General features: G+C 38.2%; 1 protein-coding gene across 1 annotated transcript in view; it reads right to left on the bottom strand.

Moving 5' to 3' along the window:
• The window catches only part of Gpc5 (glypican 5), a 1275516-nt gene that overhangs the window by 845514 nt on the left and 408973 nt on the right, over positions 1-21029 (bottom strand). Inside the window, exon 6 of the mRNA XM_028771916.1 lies at positions 15806-15926. Within this exon, the coding sequence (XP_028627749.1) occupies positions 15806-15926 (121 nt within the window). The remainder of the gene's footprint in view (positions 1-15805; positions 15927-21029) is intronic.

Below are 21029 nucleotides of genomic sequence, written 5' to 3'. Positions count from 1 at the left end.
ATACGGTGCCACTGCTCCCTTTACTCTTGCAATCTTAGAATCTGTTGCAGAGGAGTGGCTGACTCCTGGTGATTGGGATACTCTAGTGAGAGCAGTTCTTAGCGGTGGTGACCATCTTATTTGGAAATCAGAGTATCATGAGAATTGTAAAGAGACAGCTAAGAGAAACATTCAGACAGGTAATGGTTGGTCCTTTGATGCCTTAGTAGGAGAAGGGCAATTTGCTTCTAGTGATAACCAGATGCAATATGACCCAGGCTTATTCGCTCAAATTCAAAATGCGGCCATGAAGGCTTGGCACAAACTCCCGGTAAAGGGAGACCCTGGTGCATCTTTGACCTCAGTCAGACAAGGGCCTGATGAACGATTTTCTGATTTTGTTCATCGATTAATGACAACAGCAGGGAAGATTTTTGGTAATGTAGAGGCAGGTATAGATTATGTGAAACAACTTACATATGAAAATGCCAATTCTGCCTGCCAAGCAGCCATTAGACCCTATAGGAAAAAGACAGATCTTACTGGGTATATCAGACTCTGTTCTGACATAGGGCCCTCCTACCAACAGGGCTTAGCTATGGCAGCCGCCATGCAAGGACAATCAATAAGAGACTTTTTGACAAGTAGAGACAAAAAGGCCTGTTTTAAATGTGGCAAGCCTGGACACTTTTCAAAATATTGCAAAGCAGAAAATGAGTTAACCCACAGACATCCCAGAAAACAGCCTGAGCTATGCCCACGTTGTAAACGTGGAAGGCATTGGGTAGTGAATGTAGGTCCAAGATTGATGCACAAGGAAACACCCTTTCCCATAATCAGGGAAACGGGAACAGGGGCCAGCCCCAGGCCCCGAACCAATAAAAGCCAAAACAGGCTTATGGGGCAGTCAGTTTCATACCGACAAACAACAACCCCTTTCAGAACTTAGTCGAGCAACACTAGGAAGTGCAGGACTGGACCTCAGTTCTGCCACCCACACAGTATTAACCCCAGAAATGGGACCTCAGGCCTTACCCACTAGAGTGTTTGGACCACTCTATCCAAATGTGTTTGGCCTGATAGTGGGAAGAAGCAGTGCTACTATACAAGGACTACAAATTTTTCCTGGAGTTATAGACAATGATTATCAAGGTGAGATTAAGGTAATGGCCAAGACAATACAGAATATAGTCACTATTCCTACAGGAAGGAGGATAGCTCAACTGTTGTTACTTCCATTGATTCCTACTAATCACAAATCTTTAGATTCTGAAGGAAAATCTGCTGCAGATAGATTCTGACATCCTAATACCAAAAAGAATTTTGCAACAGTCCTCTGGAAAGACCCATTAACTGGAACCTGGAATGGGCCAGATCCAGTGCTTATCTGGGGAAGAGGTTCTGTCTGCATATATTCCCAAACGGCAGATGCCACACGATGGCTGCCAGAGAGACTGATCAAACAAATAGACAATAATAACAAATCCAGGGAGGAGAAACCCCCTGAGAAGCGTATTTTTCCTTTACAGGAAACATGAAGATGCTTCACTGGAGCGAATCAACCAGTATACCTGACTTGAGAAGTTCTCAGTGCGGAAGAAGACATCACCACCCGCACCTCCAGGGTGGCTCTTCTCAGTGCGGAAGAAGACATCACCACCCACGCCTCCAGGGTGGCTCTATTAGATTCTTGGTTCCCTGATTTATGATTTAGTGGTACATTGTTTAAACCCTAGAGAAAACCCATTACCATAGTTACTATAGTTGTGTTTTAGGTTTGAGATTGATTGGGACAGAAATAGAGATTTTCTTACTTGTTTTGTTAAGATCAAAGCTATGATCAGTTCTGTACTTATATAGATTAGATTTAGAAAATAGTGTTATAGAATAGAAGAGGCTTATACTTTTTACTCCTCCAACAGAAGAAGTTATGTACTACCCTTAAAAAGAGTGTTACATTTACGCTAACCATTCAGACATTGCTAAGTCTCTTGTCTCTCGAGTTCATGCTGCTCAACAAACTGATGGCTTTTGTACTACAACAGATAGACGTTACACAAATGAAACCCATACAGGTCCATTATTACAGGCTGGAAATAGGAGACTAAAACCTCTGTCATCAAGACTGACGAGGATTAACCCTTAACTTACGCGCTAAGCCGGATAGTCAATGACGGGTAATAGAACACCTCAAGACCCTTGCCCCTAACTGGGAGGCCTCACCATCCTAAGACAGGAGCTCAACCAATGGCTGTTGAGTATCCAAAGACGGGAAAGGGAGGCTGGGGTCTTTTGTTCCAACCTAAGGCAGACACGGTTTCCGTAAGTTTTCCCAGCCTTCCCTTTTGAAAACAAATTTAAAAAGGGGGACCTGTTGGGAGCCGACTCTTAGCCGAAAGTGGCTATCATCTTTACAGCCATCTTGAGCCATATACCCTGACAAGAGACTTGTTTCAACAGCCTGCAATAGCTGAGCGCACTCTGATAAACATCTTGTTACACTGTTTAGTGCCCCCAGCTGCCAGGTGCTCCTGGTATCCATGGCTACAAGGCACGTGACGTAGTGGCTTCAGTTGAGATTGTCCACGAGGGCAAGTCACGTGGTAAAGGGTATAAATACCCGGATTTCCTTTCTATTGAGGAGTGAGGAGTAGGAGGTAGAAAGTAGGAGGTAGTGAGTAGTAGGAGGTAGTAGGAAGTAGGAAGTAGAGGAAGGAGTGAGAAAGTGAGAGGTGTCAGGAGACTGAAAGAGTGAGAATATAGTAAGAAGAGAGGAGAATAAAGAAGAGACTTGAAGAGACGCCACAGGACTCTGTCTTGTATCTATCTTTTGCGTCTCTCGCCCCTTTTTCCCCCTTCCTCCGTCCCCACTCTCTCTCTTGCTAGACCCTGACCTGCGGACCGGAGCAGCAGAACCGGCCGGCCTTTACAAAGTAACAGAACCTGACGGCCGTTACAAAAGAAACGGCAGTTACAATGCCCTTCTGTGGATAAAGCATAAAATACAATGGACTGTGGGGGAAATGTACATATAAATGATAGTTGAAAAGTCCAACAAAACACAGTCATTGCATTATAGGATCTCCCAGTCTTCATTCTCCCTGCTGCCTCCCATAATCCAAGAGTTGAAGGGTGAATTACTTTCACATTTTTATAAAGAAAATTCTCTGTATTCATGTGGCTTGCAACTCCTGCCATGTTTTGGGTGTTTAAAAGTCTATTGGACTTTTTCTCTGTGTTAATATATTGAGTGTAGTGATTTGCATTTTAGAATAACTTTGGAAAAGAGATGCCATGTTGTCAAACTTACATTAAAAAAAGAAACACATAATCCAAAAATAAAATGAAACAAACACAACACTCCCCCAGGTGATTGCATTTCATTATAATCACATGTTGGTAACTGAAATTTTTAATAAAAAAAAAAGTTAGTAGAATATCCAGTGTGCTGACAGACTGCCACTTGTCTACTGACTTCTTCCACAGAAGATATGTAATGGCTTCTCAAGATTAGTGGCAGATGCCAGAGACAAGCACTACAATTTGAAAAAAAAAAATGCAGGGGAGGAACTGGAGATGATAGCTATAGATAACTGACATATTCTAGACAAAATTAAAAACAATAAGAAAACCTGTTGCTCTATTCCAGGTAAAGCAGACATACTAAAAGATAGGAGAAAACCTTAAGATTGCCGTGATGGATTGTTACACCAGCACAGGTGTAAGTAAAATGCTAACCCAGTTACAGGCTTAAAGAACTGCGGATGAACATACAGGATGCAAATCAGAGGAAGAGGGTCTTTGAAGGAGGATGGAGTTTTCATGGCAATCTTGAATTTGAACTCCATATTCCCTGCACAATATGAGAGTAAGTAGAAATTATATGAGGCTTAGAGGATACATGATGGAAGAAGATAAATAGTTATCATAAAGCCACCAGAGTGTCTAGGGCAGTGGAAGGGGAAAAAACGAAGGCAATCGTGTGGTATTTCAAAATAACTTAAAGAAGTTAGAGAAAGGAAAAGATAAAGATCCTATAATGAGAGTAGTCAGAGAGACTGCTAAGAAATCAAAGCAAAGGAGCCAAGAGAGGAAATAAGCTGTATAGGTATGTGTTCCTAGTCTGAGTAAGATAATTACTAATAAAATACTGTTGAATACTTAACTGAAAAAGTAGAGATAAGCAGTCGGTACAGCAGGAACACATCAGTAGACTGATGGTGGCAGCAATCTGACTGCAGGAGGCCAGGTCACTGACAATAAGAGAAGAACTAAAAATAATTAAAATAATAGAACTTCATAGAAACAGTCAATTATCAAACTCAGTATTTGAAAAATTATCAATACAAGACTTCAGGAATCACCCCACTACTGGCTTAATATGTTAATAAGGTGAGGTCCTTTCAGATATAAGTAACTGATTACAGTAATTTGGAATTCAGTTACTTGCTTTGTGAACGTAACTCTGTTTCTTGGTATGCTGCTTTATTATGGTATGCTTATTTTGGGAACATTGGAGAAAAGTTTGGGTTAGTTTTGGTGTTGTTTGTTTGTTTGTTTTGTTTGGTTGGTTTTTGTTTTATTTAATTATTAATTTTTTTGCTCCATCACCTCTCAGCAGTGTACTTAACTGCTGAGATCAACAGGAAAGTCAGAGCCTCTATGATCTAATGTCTCTGGAAACCTCACTACCTCATGCAGACGCATGCATTGTTAATTGCTAAGGCATCCCTCAATCCAATCAAGTTGGCATGAAGAACCCTAACAATAATGCACTATATAATTATTTCTGTATTTCATAATTTCTGCAATAACTTAAATCCAAATGAACTTAATTTCTTACAAAGTCTGAGATGAGAGGAAGGGAAGGTATCATACTTACTTTCCTACAGCTGTAACAAAGTACAATTGCCAGGGAAATTTATAAAAGCAAGCATTTTATTTGTGGGCTTACTTTCAGTTTCAGGGGGTGAGTCCATGACCATCGTGTCAGGGTATATAGCAGAAGGCAAGCAGGCCTGGTGCTGGGGCAGTAGCTAAGAGCTTACATACTATGAGGCAGAGGGAGAGCTAAGCAAAAATGGCATGAGCTTTTGCAACCACAAAGCCAACTCCCAGTGGCATACCTCCTCCAACAAGGCCATACTTCTTAATCTTCCCCAAACACTCAACCAACTGGAGACCAAACATTCACACAGAAGAACCTATGAAGGCCATTCTCATTCAAAGCATCATAGAAGGAATGATATATAATGGTATCTTCTGACATAACTGCTGCACTCATGAACACATTATGTCGGTGGCAATCTACAGAAGACATCTACAGGACTGGGCCAACCTGCATTCCATCCCAGGTGGAGAAGGTGTTCATAAAGTCTCATGCCTTCCAGAGGGGCTGCAGACAGTTAAATATTGAAAGGGGAGAGGAATCCATATTCCTCAGACGTATACAACAGAGAATTATGCCACTGAATCAAATAACACTCTACCAAAAGCTCATGTAGGTAGGCTACTATATTCAGTATGGTTGGTCACAAAACAAAGGATGAGGAAGGAGGATGACAGCTTAAAAGAAAGACATTTGGTGGGAAGAAGAAAGAAAGTAGAGAGGACTTTTGATCACAGAACACTTTATATGTGCATGAAATTATATAAGAATAAATAATAAAAAATAAATAAATGTTCTAATTATCCATGTTCTTTCAAATATGTATAAAAAGCAAAATCTTTCTGGGAAGTTGCTCATCTTACCATGTAAGATCAATGGCCTTACTGTAGAGAATACAAAGCTTAGCCCTCAGTCAGCACAAGACAGTTATATACTCTTTTAAATCATCAGAAATAAATCAATGATGAGCAATGCTAATCTCATTACATTCAAAAAGAATTCTTAGGACTTTGTTTCCCGTTGATTGTACACTAATTGAAATGGTTCTTTCATGCTAGCAATTGATTGTTTTAAGTGAACTAGCCAATAGTGGAGTCAGAATCCTTCTACCTCCCATTCTAGAAAGCAGCCTTCAGTTGAATTTTCTCAAACAAACTAATTGTTGAATGTGATGGCCATTGAAAGTTAGTGAGTGCATTTCAAGTGCTTTCTTTTGAAATATGAGTTAACTGTAGTTGTTTTGATGGCTGCTGCATTGCTAATACCATATGGAGCACTTGATGATTATAGAATATTAGTACCACAGGCTGGGGGCTATGGCTACTGTGTGTAACAGAACCATGTGAAGTAGTCAATATACAGTGTCACTTTCCAAGAGAAGCACAGGATTGGGTAAAAAGGAAGAAAATTCCCAGGACCTGTTGAAATTCCAGATCTAAGGGACAGACTGGTTTGATAGCACAGTTAAAACAAGTAGAAAATATCTAAAATGTATTTCACAGCAAGTTTAATGAGAATAGCTTGAAAACTCCTCAAAATTCAGAAACTTTGAAATAACAGTATTTTTAGAAAGTCTTGTCACTTATATTTTTGATATTTTCAAATGCTGTATTTTATACCTATTCATTGAGATTTAAGTTAGAATTTCTTGCATTCTTTCATGGTTCCAAAGTGACTATTCATCAAATTGGTATTTCACAAGAGAGAGAAACAAGGCAGAGTCTATTTAGCATAGTTGTTCCCTACATAAAATAAGAATATCATCTCTTCCTGAATATAGTTCACTGTGATCACTAGAGAAATGCTATCATATGTATGGTTATTTTACTCTTTAAGTAATGGCTATGATTTCTTCACATTCAGTAAGAAAGTAAATTTACTTAATACATAAGGACATTTTCAAGAAGAACTTTTAATCCATACTAAACAGATGTTTAATAGAAACTTGGTGCTTGTAAATGAGTTAGAGTGGGTTGGTGTGAGGAAACAAAATGCTAGTTAATGGAAAACTGAATGCCATTGCATCTTGCATCTCAAAATGAAAGCATGCAAATTAATTGCTAAGTAGCAAGCCAACAACTTACCCTAATAGTACTCAGAGGTTGGTATTTGAGATTCTGCCAGAATTTTGTTTTGACATGATAGATGTTTAATGTTTAAAAACAATTTGTTACAGGTGCAACACTGTGCTCTCCTCAGGAAGAGGCTTGGAATGCAGATTGAAGACCAGCCTGTAATCTTAGCAAAGTTGGATCCTTCTGAAAGAGGGATAGATTAAGTCCTCTCTCTCCTCCAAGATTCCTGTTCACATTGCTGAAGAGGCTTCAGGCAGTGAACAAACACTGAGGTCCTGAGATGGTCTATGAGGAACTGACAAACCCTCTACAGCCCATTGTTCTGTATGCACTGAGTCTTATCAATATCCATTGAAGAACAGAATGTAGAAATAGGGTCTGCCTTTAATGATAAAACATATTAAGATTATTATACTAAAATCTCTCTCTTGGGAGTTTTGAATCTTTTGTAAATCATATTTTAACTGCAATATTTTAATTTAAAAATATTTAAGTGTATACTATAAGAAATTCGCCAATCAAGTTTTAAAAAGTCCATGCAGCAAGATTAGCCAGACCAAAGTTTATATACCTCGATGAACCTCTATACAGTTAGGACAGCCATTCAGAAACTGTAGAGCCTCAAAGTGGATTTTATAATTTCAGTAGCAATTATAATTTTATGTACTCTCTGTCACAAAAGGAAAGAAAATTTATGATAGACTTAAAACTTAAGAAACAAAGCTTTATATCTTCTTTCATAATTCACATAGATTTTGATCTTGTGTGCAGATCTTAACCTATAATATATACACATAGAGGTAAGTGAATATACATCTGGCTATAGTATGATGCACACAGAGCACAACTAGAGAGAATTAATATTAGCTGATAAGGAGGAATACAAGGCAGATAAAGGATACAGTATTTCTTTTTGCCATCTCTAGACTGTCCAGCTCATGCTAACTTTGCTAAGGACCCTCTGATTTAATGTCTAACACCCATAAATGGTCCACACTGTTAGGATTTTCTGGTCACTGCCAGATTTCTACCTGACCCTTTGGGATATGGGCAAAGCTCTTGCATGTCATTCCTTTCCCAGGTAACTCAGATTTTTTTATGTGAAATCAGGTTTTCAATATTGATAATAAATGTCATTACCTGGTCTTTTTCTTGCCAATTCTTCCAATCTACACAGAAATCTATTTCAGTTCTAATACTTACCAGTTTCTGTTTCTCATAATTATCTACACAAAGTCTTTACTTCCCAATCACCATCATCATCTTCCAGCATTACTTTCTTTCACTCTCTGTCTTTCCAAGAGGTCCATGTTCCACAATATAACCAAAAGATCTTTAAAAAACATAAATCAGAGACAAGACAAGGCTGCCCACCCTCTGCCTGTCTATTCAATATAGTACTTGAAGTCCTATCCAGAGCTATAAGACATCAAAAGGAAACAAAGTGAATGTAAATTGGAAAGAAGTCATAGTATCACTATTTGCAGACGATATCAAATTATATATGAGCAATTCCCAAAATTCTACCAGAGAACTTCTACAGCTGACAATTTCAGCAAAATGGCAGAATATAAAATTAACTCAAACAATTAGTCTTCCTTTTACTGATCACAAATGGGATGAGAATGAAATTCGGGAAACAACACCCTTCACAATAGCCACAAATAGTATAAAATATCTTGGTGTAACTTTTATCAAGCAAGTGAAAGATCTGTATGACAAGAGCTTCAAATCCCTGAAGAAAGCAATTGAAGAAACCTTCAGGAGACACAAAGAACTCCTATACTCACGGATTGGTAGGATTAACATAGTAAAAATGGCCATCATACCAAAAGCAATCTACAGATTCAATGCAATCCCCACCAAAATTCCAACAGAATTCTTCACAGGAATGGAAGGAGAAGTACTCAGTTTCAAATGGAAAAAGAAAAAATTCAGGATAGTCAAAACAGTTCTCCACAATAAAAGATCTTCTAGGGGAATTACCATCCTTGACCTCAAGCTGTACTACAAAGCAATAGTGACAGCATGGTATCGATGCAGAGACAGACAGGTTGGTCAATGAAATTGAATCAAAGACTAGAAAAAAAAAAACCACAAACCTGTGGACACTCGACCTTTGAAAATGAAGCCAAAAACCTACAGTGGAATAAATGGTGCTGGTCTAACTGGCAGTCTGAATAAAAATAGATTGATATTTATCACCTTGCTCAAAGCTCAATCCAAGTGGATCAAACACCTTCACATAAAAACAGGTACACTGAATCTAATAGAAGAGAAACTGGGAGTCTTGAACTCATTGGCACAGGGGGAAATTTCCTGAACAGAACACCAATTGCTCAGGCTCTAAGATCAAGAATTAATAAATTGGACTTCATGAAACTGAAAAACTTCTGTAAGGCAAAAGATACTGTCAATAGGACAAAACAGTAACCTACAGATTATGAAAAAATATCTCCATTAACCTAACATATGACAGAGGGCCAATATTCAAAATGCATAAAAACTCAATGAGTTAACATTCATAAAACCAAATAACCCATTTAAAAATGGGGTACAGAAATAAACAGAGAATTCACAATAGAAGAATCTCACATGGCTTAAACATTTTCAAAGTCCTTAGTCATCAGAGAAATGCAAATCAAAATGACACTGAGATTCCGCCTCACATTCTGGTGAGGATGTGAAGAAAGAGCAATACTCCTCTATTGCTGGTGGGATTGCAATCTGTGAAAGCCTCTCTGGAAATCAATCCGGAAGTTCCTCAGAAACCTGGAAATAGCTCTACCTGATGACCAAGCAATACCTGGGCACATACCCAAAAGATGCCTTACCATACCACAAGGATATGTGTTCCATTATGTTTTTAGCAGCCTTATGTGTAGTACCCAGAAGCTGAAAAAAATAGATACAGAAAATGTGATTCATTTTCACAATGGAACATTATTCAGCTATTAAAAATGAGGATATCATGAATTTTCAAGCAAATGGATGGAACTAAAAAAGTATCATCTTGAATGAGGTAACTCAGTTGCAAAAAGACATCATAGTATGTACTCACTGTTAAGTGGATATTACCAAAAATGTACAGAATACCTAGGATATAACCCATAGACCTTAAGAAGATTAACAAACAGGAAGTTCCAAGTGAGGATACTTCAATTTCACTTAGAAAGGGGAACAAAATAATCATAGGAGCCAGAGGGAGGGAGGGACCTAGGTGGAAGAGGTGAGGGAGAGGGGAAAAGGGGAACAGGATCAGATATGGGGTGTTGGGGGGACAGGTGAGAAGCCCAGAGGTCCAGAAAAAATGAATAGAAAAATGGCCTCTAGGGGTAGGAGATGTGGAGGAGCCTCTAGAAAAATCACAAACACTTGGAATCAGTGGAAGGGGGGTAACCTTAGCCAAAATGCCCAACATTGGAGAGAATCCACCTCCAATAGGTACACAAGGTCTCAAATGGAGGGACAGAGTTTTCAAACCACAGTCAAAACTTCTGACCAAGAATTGTTTCTGTTAAAAGAACTGCAGGGACAAAAATGGAGAAGAGAATAAAGGAAAGGCAATTCAGTGACTCATGGGATCCAAGCCTGACACTATTACTGGACACTATGATGTGCTTACAGACAGGAGACTAACATGGCTGTCCTTTGAGAGGCCCTACCAACAGCTGACTGAGACTGACTCAGACACTTACACCAACCATTGGAGTGAAGTATGGGACCCCTATGGTTAATTAGGGAAGGATTGAAGAAGCTGAAGGGGAGGGTGACCACTTAAGAAGACTAGCATTCTTAACTAGGAGCTCAGAGAAACCGAGTCACTAACCAGGCAGCATACATGAGCTGGTCCAAGCCCCCTGGCACATCTATAGCTGAGGACTGTCTGGTCTGACCTCAGTGGGAGAGAATGTGCTTAATCCCCAGATACTTGAGGCACCATAGAGAATACCTGGTGAGGGAGGAAGCACCCTCTCAGTGGCAAGGAGGAACACGAATGGAATGAGGAACTGAGGCAGGGGGACAAGGAAGGGGGAGAACTTCTGGAATGTAAATAAATAAAATAATTTTTAAAACATAAATCAAGTTAAACTTCTTTCTTCTCCATTTAGGATAAAACGTGTGCATAGCGCGTATGACATTCTCCCAAGCATGCTTATACCTGCCTCCACTGTCCTCTCACCCCGCTGTAGTCTTGTGGATTTCGGCCCCTTGAAGACGATAAACTTTCTTTCAGTCTGTTCACTCTAGAGTTCTCACCAATTTTCCTGATTCCTTCTCTTCATGCAACAGGACACTCTTCCGACTGTTTCTTTGTTATCTTGCCAGAAATTGTTGTGCTTGCTCTGAATTTACGTTTTTTGGTTTTGTTTTGTTTTTTTTCTTTCTCTCCCAACACAAACTCACTGAGAGTAGAAGCACCTACTTTGGCTCGCTCCTGTGTAAATCTACCATGAAGCTTTGAAGTTAGGAGGTATGTGTCAAGGGCGTTTCATAAACTAACTGTAGAAACATTGAAAACATAGTATTTTAATGTAAAATCTCTTAGACACACTTGCTTAGTGATTAATTGGAGAAGTCAGAGAAAATGAGGTCACAACTCAAGCAGGCCCAAAACACAGGTGTTTCAGAAATGACATATGGAAGTAATTATTACTAATATTTTTTTCTGGCAAAGGATATGGATGTGTTATTATTGTATAATTGTATAAAGACAAAAGGCAATGGGAACATTAATCTTGCTTATAAGATGTAGCATTTTGCCATAGTGCACAGTTACAAATGTAGCTAACATCCATTATAATGAAAACAACTTTCACATAAATACTTACTTGTTCATCTAAATCTATGGATTGGGCTGTGAAATATGTCCCAATGTTTCACACTCATGCCCTCACTTAACCCACACTACTCCCAAAGTAATGAATTCTCACACCAGAAGATAACCTTTCTGAACCTTTTTCACAAATGACACCAGGGGGCCTGTTAACTGTCCTTCCCTGTTGCAGATGACACCAGCCACCTTGCTGAGCGTATACATATTCTTAGGAGTCAGAAGTCTGGCAAAAATTAAAACCCTTTTTTTTTCATCTGCAGGAAAGTCCGCCTAGGCAGCAGTCTATTCCAAGGCACCAAAAGTTTATGTTTCAGTGACACCTGTTCAGGATATGAATTTCTGTGATCCTTTACAGAAATCTAATTTTCAGCCATATCATCCCAACAGACTTGAAATTCAGACCTCAAAGGCAGTATATATTTGATACTTTCTTATAATTCTATAATGAAACCGAAGGCTGTATAATTTGAAATCTGCATACTCATAAAGATGAAAGAATGGGGTACAATCTAAACAAGAGCTTGAAAACTAGGACCATTTCCCTGCCAAACCTTGGAAAGGATGTGGCTTTGATATCGTTGTAACAAGGATTTAGCCATGCTATGCTGTAGAGCAATAGGTCAGTAATCCATTCTCCACAGGCTTCCATGAACCTCTGAAGATTGGAGCCCGACGCCTTCCTTTCTGTGTACCTTAGGTTTAAGCACTTGCCTATATAATAGAGAGCAGCAATAAACACACTAGGAACAACAAAGTTTCTTCATATATACATATGTGCCATAGATTATAGATAACTAGAAGATAGAATATGGATATAGATGATAAATATAGGTAGATAGAAGATAGATGATAGATAAAGAACAGCTTGATGGCTTGTCTATTTGATACGTATATTTATGTTTATTCTACTACACATAATTATCACTGCATCTCTCAATGGCGTATTTAACTTAATATACGTTACATAATATAGGTAAAGAAAACAAATTATTCTAAGAAACTCACGTACATTCATAACCAAGCAACTTGATAGAGATTAACAAAGTACAAGCAAGCACGACAGTTTTATCAGCCAGTTTCTCTTAATGGCAGACAGCAATTTGCTGTTACAAAGAAAGAAGTAATTATTGTATTATTTATCTCTAAAAGTAATCTTGTAAGAATTGTAAAAGTATCATAAATCCAAAGTTTTATATAAAAATTAGTCATATCTCCCTTAAATTCACAAAATGCATATCTACTCATCAGCAATTCTTAATAAATCATATCCGGAAGCTGAGGGAAAAAATGGGTATAAGAAATCAACCATCACCAGTGCAGTCTCAGTGAGAGTTGTGTCAGCCAGTACTGCCATTGTTCTTGTTCCCTGATCATAAAGGGTCCCTAGCTAAACTAATATGTGTGTGCTCTTCTGAACTTCATATTGTTCCCTATGATTTTCTACATCAGAGCCAGTAGTGAAAACATCTCAACCTAGTTTCACTAGAAATTTTATTTTTCCAAATGTTTTCTAAGGGTGGTGGTCATTGCTGACAATCTACGTCTCTAAGTTCTTCTCTAGGATGGTGATAGAATCATTAATCTGCTCCAGCAGCAATGCCTGAAAGAGATGAAGCATTAATATTATGAATGCCTGAGATACTGCCCTGTGAGGGACTGGAAGTCCCTTTAAAGTTTCCATATAAATCTTAGATTAAGAGGGATGTGAGGCAGAGAAGAACTCCATAGCAGCAAAAAGTCCTCAAGACACATAGTCTTCGGGACTGAGCCATACTTAGGTTCACCCAAGTTTCTATGGTAACCAGGGCGCTGCATCCTATGAGTTCTAAAGTCATTTGTTGTTCCTTCTGTATGGTCCTCAGCAAAGATCATCACATCTCTACTTTTGTACTCAAAGACAACCTTGAACACTCACTGGGTCATTTGTAAGCCATTATAGAAGTCAGAATTTTTTGTCATGTACTACAATGAGCTGATCATTGTTATTGTCATCCTGGTTCATTGCCAACTGTGCACTATAGTTTCAAACAAGATACACTTACAAACCAATCGATACCACTTTGACAAGAGTAATCACTCTGGCAGCCACAGGTCTTCATCTTGTCTTGGTTGCTCTTGACTTGGAACTGAGTTAACACAGCTGATCCTTGTCCCAGTATCATCAAGCAATATCTTGTGTATACAGGGGACTTAAGACATGCCTATTAGACTCTACGTGGATGGCCTGATGGAGTCTTCCAACCCGAGTTATTGTTGAATCAAGATGAGATTTCTGTTTTGTAACCAGGACAACCACAGTACACTTCTGTTCAGTCCTCTACACAGTCTCAATTTCCTGTACCCTAACTGATTGCCAGGACACTCAACCACAGGTCCTCACACCAGTCTTTTCCTAAGAAAAATTATGCAGATGCATATACTAAAAGTGTGCTCAGCCTGTGCATGCATTCGCTAACATATTGATTGTGAGCTACCAGAAACTTGGGAAGTAAAATAATATCCTAAGTTTTCTTGAGGTCTCATGATTTTCTCACTGGGTCTAGATTAATTTCAGCTGTAAGTGTTCATGTTGCTGTGGAGTATAAAAATTCCAAGCAGAAGGAAATTTGCCAGGGTGAGTTCCTGGTAAATGTGGGAGGTATAGTCACAGATGGTCTGCAAACTACTGCTTCTGAGCAACAGATCTCCAGGTGACCTCAGCCCACAGTTCGCCCCCCTCACTGTTGCTTCAGCTCCTGACGCAATTGCAAGGGTTTCTGTCTCCAGACACACCTCAACATTTGGGTCCCTGGCTGCCTAATGTAGCCGGTTCTCCTTGGAGCCTAGTCATTGAAGGAAATGGTTTTAGCTTTACCTTTGTGAGGGAGTTAGGTTTACTCTCAGATATTCCTCAGATGCTTTTCTCTTACACTTTTTTTTTCTGAAAAGAACTTGCTTCTGGTACGGCCAAACAAAGAGGTTGCTGAAGTATCACAGTGCATCCAAATAGATAATCAGTGAATCAGTTGGTGCCTCTCAGGGGGAAATCCAGCCCTTTAAACACTAGCCTATGTCCCCTCACACAGATTTTCATTGGGATTTAGAGGCTTATTGAACTGAGTTCAAATAACTCTCTCTGATAAAACCTAAATGACAGTCATGCAAGTCACACAGATATACCTCACATGCAAATAAAATTCAGAACTATTTAGATTTTCTGTAGTATCATAGTAAAAGTGATCCTTTATCTACACCATCCTCTGATTAAAATGAAGATATATACATTCATAAATTGCTACAGAATGACTACAACTTAAGGAACAATCCTTCTTACAACAAGTAGTGCAAAGTATGCAGCGGGAGTGGTATTTATAATATGTAACACATTGATCCAATTATTAAATAGTTTTCATGCAATATTCTTCTGTATAATTATCATAACATGGCTCATATATTATGTGTTAAACCCAGCAATATATATGACATAAAAGATCAAACAAATGCTTAATGAGTGCACACCAGTGAGATTACACATTTAATATGTAAAATGTGTAATAAATAAATGAATAAATAAATAAATAGTAGAAATAAAGACTATTCACAAAGAGTTAAGTTTCGTTAAGTGCAATGTTTATGACAATGTTTATATAGTTATATGAGAGGATATTCTGACATTTGTGATCTGATATATGTTTCCTTTAGTGATCATAGTTGTCCCTAGGCTTACAGCTTCTTGATTGAAGATGTATGTACTCTAGAAGATTCATTACTGAAATAGAAGAGGTAAAGACCTGCTTGTCACAGATGGACACTGTTCACACATATCATTGGAGCTGAGTTTAAATGGTGATGACTTTACAAAGTATTTGAGGAACAAGAGCTATGAAAGAAATCATTCCAAAGTTCAATTTGGGTGGATACGGGATACACTGAGTGAAGTAATCAAGTACGTTAGAAAGCATTCACATAGCATTTAAAGTTGGTAATAAAATAGACATCAATATAATAATAAAATCAATGTAATAAAGATAAAAACCCTGTACTTACCTGGATAACATGCTTCAGTTTATCGATGATCTGATTTATCACAGGATCAGTTCCTCTGACTCTGACTTCAGGATTTGCAGACTGGGCTTTGATTCCATTTCCAACCACACGCTGAGCATAGCTAATGGAGTGAAAAGGGAAGAGTCATGATTTGGAGACTGGTCAGGAGCATCTTCTGAGTGCCTTGAGACACCTGGGTTTGGAATTTATTCTACGCAAACAGACTCCAGGGCCGTGGTTCTCAGAATATAAACTGATAAGAAGACATTGAGCCATTCTACTGAGGTGACATGCTTATAGGGACAAATAACAAAAATTGTATTCAGCTTTTAACTGTGTTTTAAGATGTGTTAAAAAGCATGTGAGTGAATGCATGTGCATGCATGCATGCATGGATGTGTGTGTGTGTGTATGTACATGTGTTATGTGTGTGTAATGTTAATAATTACAGATGAATAACATGTTTACACCCACAATATTCATATCAATTTATTTTATGCAGTATTTAGATAATGCTGATTGCAATATAGATGATAGAGATAGAGATAGAGAGAGAGAGAGAGAGAGAGAGAGAGATAGAGATAGAGAAAGAGATAGAGATAGAGAGAGATAGAGATAGAGAAAGAGATAGAGAGAGAGATAGAGATAGAGATAGATAGATAGATATAGATAGATAGAGATAGAGATAGAGAGATATAGATATAGATATACACACACACATGCATTTAGCTACACAAGCCAAAATTATTAAGTTTACAATGAAACAAAACTCACATGTAGATGTAGGAATATAATCTACTTCAAGTAATATGGAAACATTAGTAATGGGATGATTTCACAGGCAGTAGAAGATAGTTGAGTATCTGCTACCTTCCCCAAATGAGAGTAATATAATATCAATTTACTATTCATGAAAATATTTAAGTACATCATGCCCCAACATGTATCAAGTCCTATTCTATTCAACACTCTGTACCAATAGACTTAGTGCAAAAGGAGGTGTAAGCCTTGTTCTTACAGTGCTCCTTATCAGCCTGGGAATGTGGCAAGTCAATGCTAATTAAATCGTTCATTGATATGTTCATTCATTATATTTTATCAAGTTTCAAAGTTACGTAGTAGAATCCAGCCATATAACTACACCTGTTTTTTTGATAGTACTGTACCTATAAAACTGAAGTAATCCCTGATATTTTTCTTATGTTACTGACAAGAATAAAAATCCCTAAAAGGAAAATGGAAAAGGCATGTGAACAACATGAAAGTTTATGAAACCAACTAATATCATTAAAGATGCATTTACTTTGGCAAACGGTTCTTTTGTTCTAATTAGAACACTTTTCTTTATTTATTGTTTTAAAGTGTTTTATTTATTTACATTTGAAATGTTGCCCCCTTTCCCAGTCTCCCCTTCAAGAGTTTTTCACCCTAGTCTCCATCCCCTTTTCCTCTGAGACGGTGCTTCCATACACCTCCCAACCCACCACCTACTCATCCCCAAGTGCATCCTCCTTCCCTGGGGCATCAAGCCTCTACAGGATTAGGTGCATCCTCTCCCACTGAGGCCAGACAAGTTAGTCAGTTCTCTGCTACATATGTTCCCAGGGCCATGGACCAGCCCATGTATGCTCTTTGGTTGGAGGCTTAGTCTCTGGGAACTCCCAGGAGTCTGGGTTGGTTGATATTTATTATTTCATAGTAGAAAATGATGTATGATTCTCTTCCCAAATCTCAGTAAATATTCAGGTTTGTAAGCTAAAAGGAGAAATAACAGCAATCACTGGAAGACTGCCAAATGAGTTACACAATTTCTACTAAAAACACAAGCACAGTAAAGTTAATTGAAAGCAAGGATCACTCTCGACTTCAATAAAGCTATTAATTAGCACACATTCTTATTCATTCACAAAGCAGGAAGAATTTTAACATGTACTGAGAGTACTTGGTATTAACCTGAGGGAACTTCTTGCTTTTTGGTGTATTTAATCACAGTTTATAATGCCATTGATTAATTAAATAAGCCTAGGTAAAATTTATCAGAATTATGACTGATGGGAAATTATAACATTCAGCTGTTCTATTATTAAATATTTGATTTTATTATTATACTCCTCTTATTTTTCTAGTAAAAACATTACAAATTATAACAAAACTTAAAGCGAAATATGATTTATTAAAAGCAGTTTCTTCCTTGTTTTGTAAGAGTAATAACAGTATGACATAATAGTCTAATGTTTATACTAAAATGGTTCAATTGAAAAAGACAAGTGATATTAAGTGTTGGCAAGAACACAGGGTAACTAGAACTCTCTTCCACCATTGCACCTTTCAGTCTGTTCTGGTTGAGTTGTGATTCATTCATTCTCATTGTGGTATCATATTTCCTTTATATATGCTACCATTTATTTGTGTGTGATAATATTAATGGTACAAAGAAAATAATACAATGAAATTAAGTAGAACACAACTACATTAAAAAAGACTGACAACTTACACAACCTAAAATAAAGGATGATACAGAATATACTTTAAGATTTACTATATTTTGAAAAGCAACCATCTTCAAAATATTTATTATATTTTGAAGACTGAGTCACCTTCAAAGACATCCAAGACCAGTGGCTCTCAATTGTGTGTCTTGACTCCTTTTTGGATCAAAGAACCTTTTAATTGGGGCCCCCAAAGGCCATTAGGAAGCACAAATATTTATAATATAATTCATAACAGAGGCAAAATTACAGCGATGAAGTAGCAGTGAAAATAATTTCATGGTTAGGAGGTCAGAAAAAGAATCACAGCATTAGGAAGTCTGAGAACCATTGCCCTAGAGAGGAACAACATTCACCTTCTTGACTTGTTCTTAATTAACCATGCAGTGCTATTACAAAAACAGGTACTGAGCTAAAAAGTGAGATTTGGACACTCTGCTATAAGTTATATGTATATATTTTGAAAAAATACTTTAAAAACTCTTCTGTTGTTTCTCTTTTTTTGTATTTTTCTTTTTATTGGATATTTTATTTACATTTCAGATGTAATCCCCTTTCTCCCACACCCAGGAACCCCCTATCCCATCCCCACTCCTCCCGCTTCTGAGAGGATATGCCCCCACCTACCCTCCCACTCTCATCTCCCCACCCACAATTTCCCCACACTGGGGTGTCCAGCCTTCACTGGCCCAAGGATTTCCTCACCCACCTATGCCTGACACTGTCATCCTCCCCTACATATACAGCTGTAGCCATGGGTCCCTCTCTATGTGATTCCAGGCTGGTGGTTTAGACCCTGGGAGCTCTATTTGGTTGGTATTGTTGCTCTCCTCATGGAGCCGCAAACCTTTTCATCTCCTCAGTCTTCTCTCTCACTCCTCCATTGGGAACCACATGGTCAGTTCAATGGTTAGCTGTGAGCTTCCACCTCTGTATATTTCAGGCTCTGGCAGACCTCTAAGGAGACAGCTGTATATTTCAGGCTCCTGTCAGGATGAACTTCCTGGCATCCACATCAGTGTCAACCTTTGGTGACTGTACAAGGAATGGATACTCAGGTGGGGCAGTCTCTGGACGCCCTCTCTTTCAGTTTATGTCCCGTGCTTTGTCTTCATACTTGCTCCCATGAGTATTTTGTTATCCCTTCTAAGAAGGGCCAAAGCACCTACACTTGGGTCTTCCTTCTTCATGAGCTTCATGGGATCTGTGAGTTGTATCTTGGATATTGCGAGCTTTTGGGCTACTATTCAATTATCAGTGAGTACATACCATGAATGTTATTTTGTTACCTCAGTCAGGATGATATTTTCTAGTTCCATTTACCTAAGAATTTCTCAAATTCATTGTTTTTAATAGCTGAGTAATATTCCATTGTGTAAATGTACCATATTTTCTGTATCCATTCTCCTGCTGAAGGATATCTGGGTTCTTTCCAGCTTCTGGCTATTATAAATAAGGCTGCTATGAACATAGTGGAGCATGTGTCCTGGTTATAGGTTGGAGCATCTTCTGGGTGTATGCCCAGGAGTAGGATAGCTGGGTCCTCAGGTAATGATATGTCCAATTTTCTGAGGAAGATCCAGACTGATTTCCAGAGTGGTTGTACCAGCTTACAATGCCACCAACATTAGAGGAGTGTTCCTCTTTCTCGACATCCTCGCCAGCATCTGCTATAGCCTGAGTTTTTGATCTTGGCCATTCTGACTGGTGTGAAGTAGAATCTCAGGGTTGTTTTGATTTGCATTTCCCTGATGACTAAGGATGCTGAACATTTCTTTAGGTGCTTCTTGGCCATTAGAGTTTCCTCAGTTGAGAATTCTTTGTTTAGCACTGTACCCCATTTCTTAATAGGGTTATTTGGTTGTCTGGAGTCTAATTCCTCGAGTTCTTTGTATATATTGGATATTAGCTCTCTATAGGATGGAGGATTGGCGAAGATCTTTTCCCAGTCTGTTGGTTGCCATTTATTCCTATTGACCGTGTCCTTTGCCTTACAGAAGCTTTGCAATTTTATGAGGTTTCATTTGTCAATTCTTGATCTTAGAGCATAAGCCATTGGCGTTCTGTTTAGGAACTTTTCCCCTGTGCCTAGGTATTTGAGGGTCTTCCCTACCTTCTCTTCTATTAGTTTCAGTTTGTCTGGTTTTATGTGAAGGTCCTTTACCCACTTGGACTTGAGCTTTGTACAAGGAGATAAGAATGAATCGATTTGCATTCTTCTACATGCTGACCTCCAGTTGAACCAGCACCATTTGTTGCTTCTTATAGTATTTATGATAGAATTTTTTTCATTAAGCTGTGAGTTAAATAAACAATACACAGGCAAATGTATCAATGATTCATGGTGGTCCATATTCACTGTACCTGGTACAGTGTTACATCATGATTTTTCATGTACTTTTTCATGACCTTTTCACTGTACAGTAAGCACACTTACTTTCCTGTCCTTTTGTACTTCCTCTGCTTCCAGCCTGACCATTTTCTTATCCAGACAGTTTCATGTCTAACATCTTGCCATAGAGTCTTAGGCAAGAAGAAATATTTCCATCATCATTAAACGAATGATTAAGGCATCTAGTTTGATTTTAAATCTTCCCTCATAAACAAATTTGTATGTACAAACATGATTTCTAAATTAAATAAAACTTTAAAAAATGTTATTTATATTATGAAATTTCTATAGCTCAGTATTTCTTTTTTTCTGAATGTAACAGTAATGAGAAAACATTTCAAGA

Source organism: Grammomys surdaster, unplaced genomic scaffold, assembly GCF_004785775.1.
Source record: "Grammomys surdaster isolate TR1022 unplaced genomic scaffold, NIH_TR_1.0 65, whole genome shotgun sequence".
Lineage (NCBI taxonomy): Eukaryota > Metazoa > Chordata > Mammalia > Rodentia > Muridae > Grammomys > Grammomys surdaster.
This window is presented reverse-complemented; position numbering and strand designations above follow the sequence as displayed.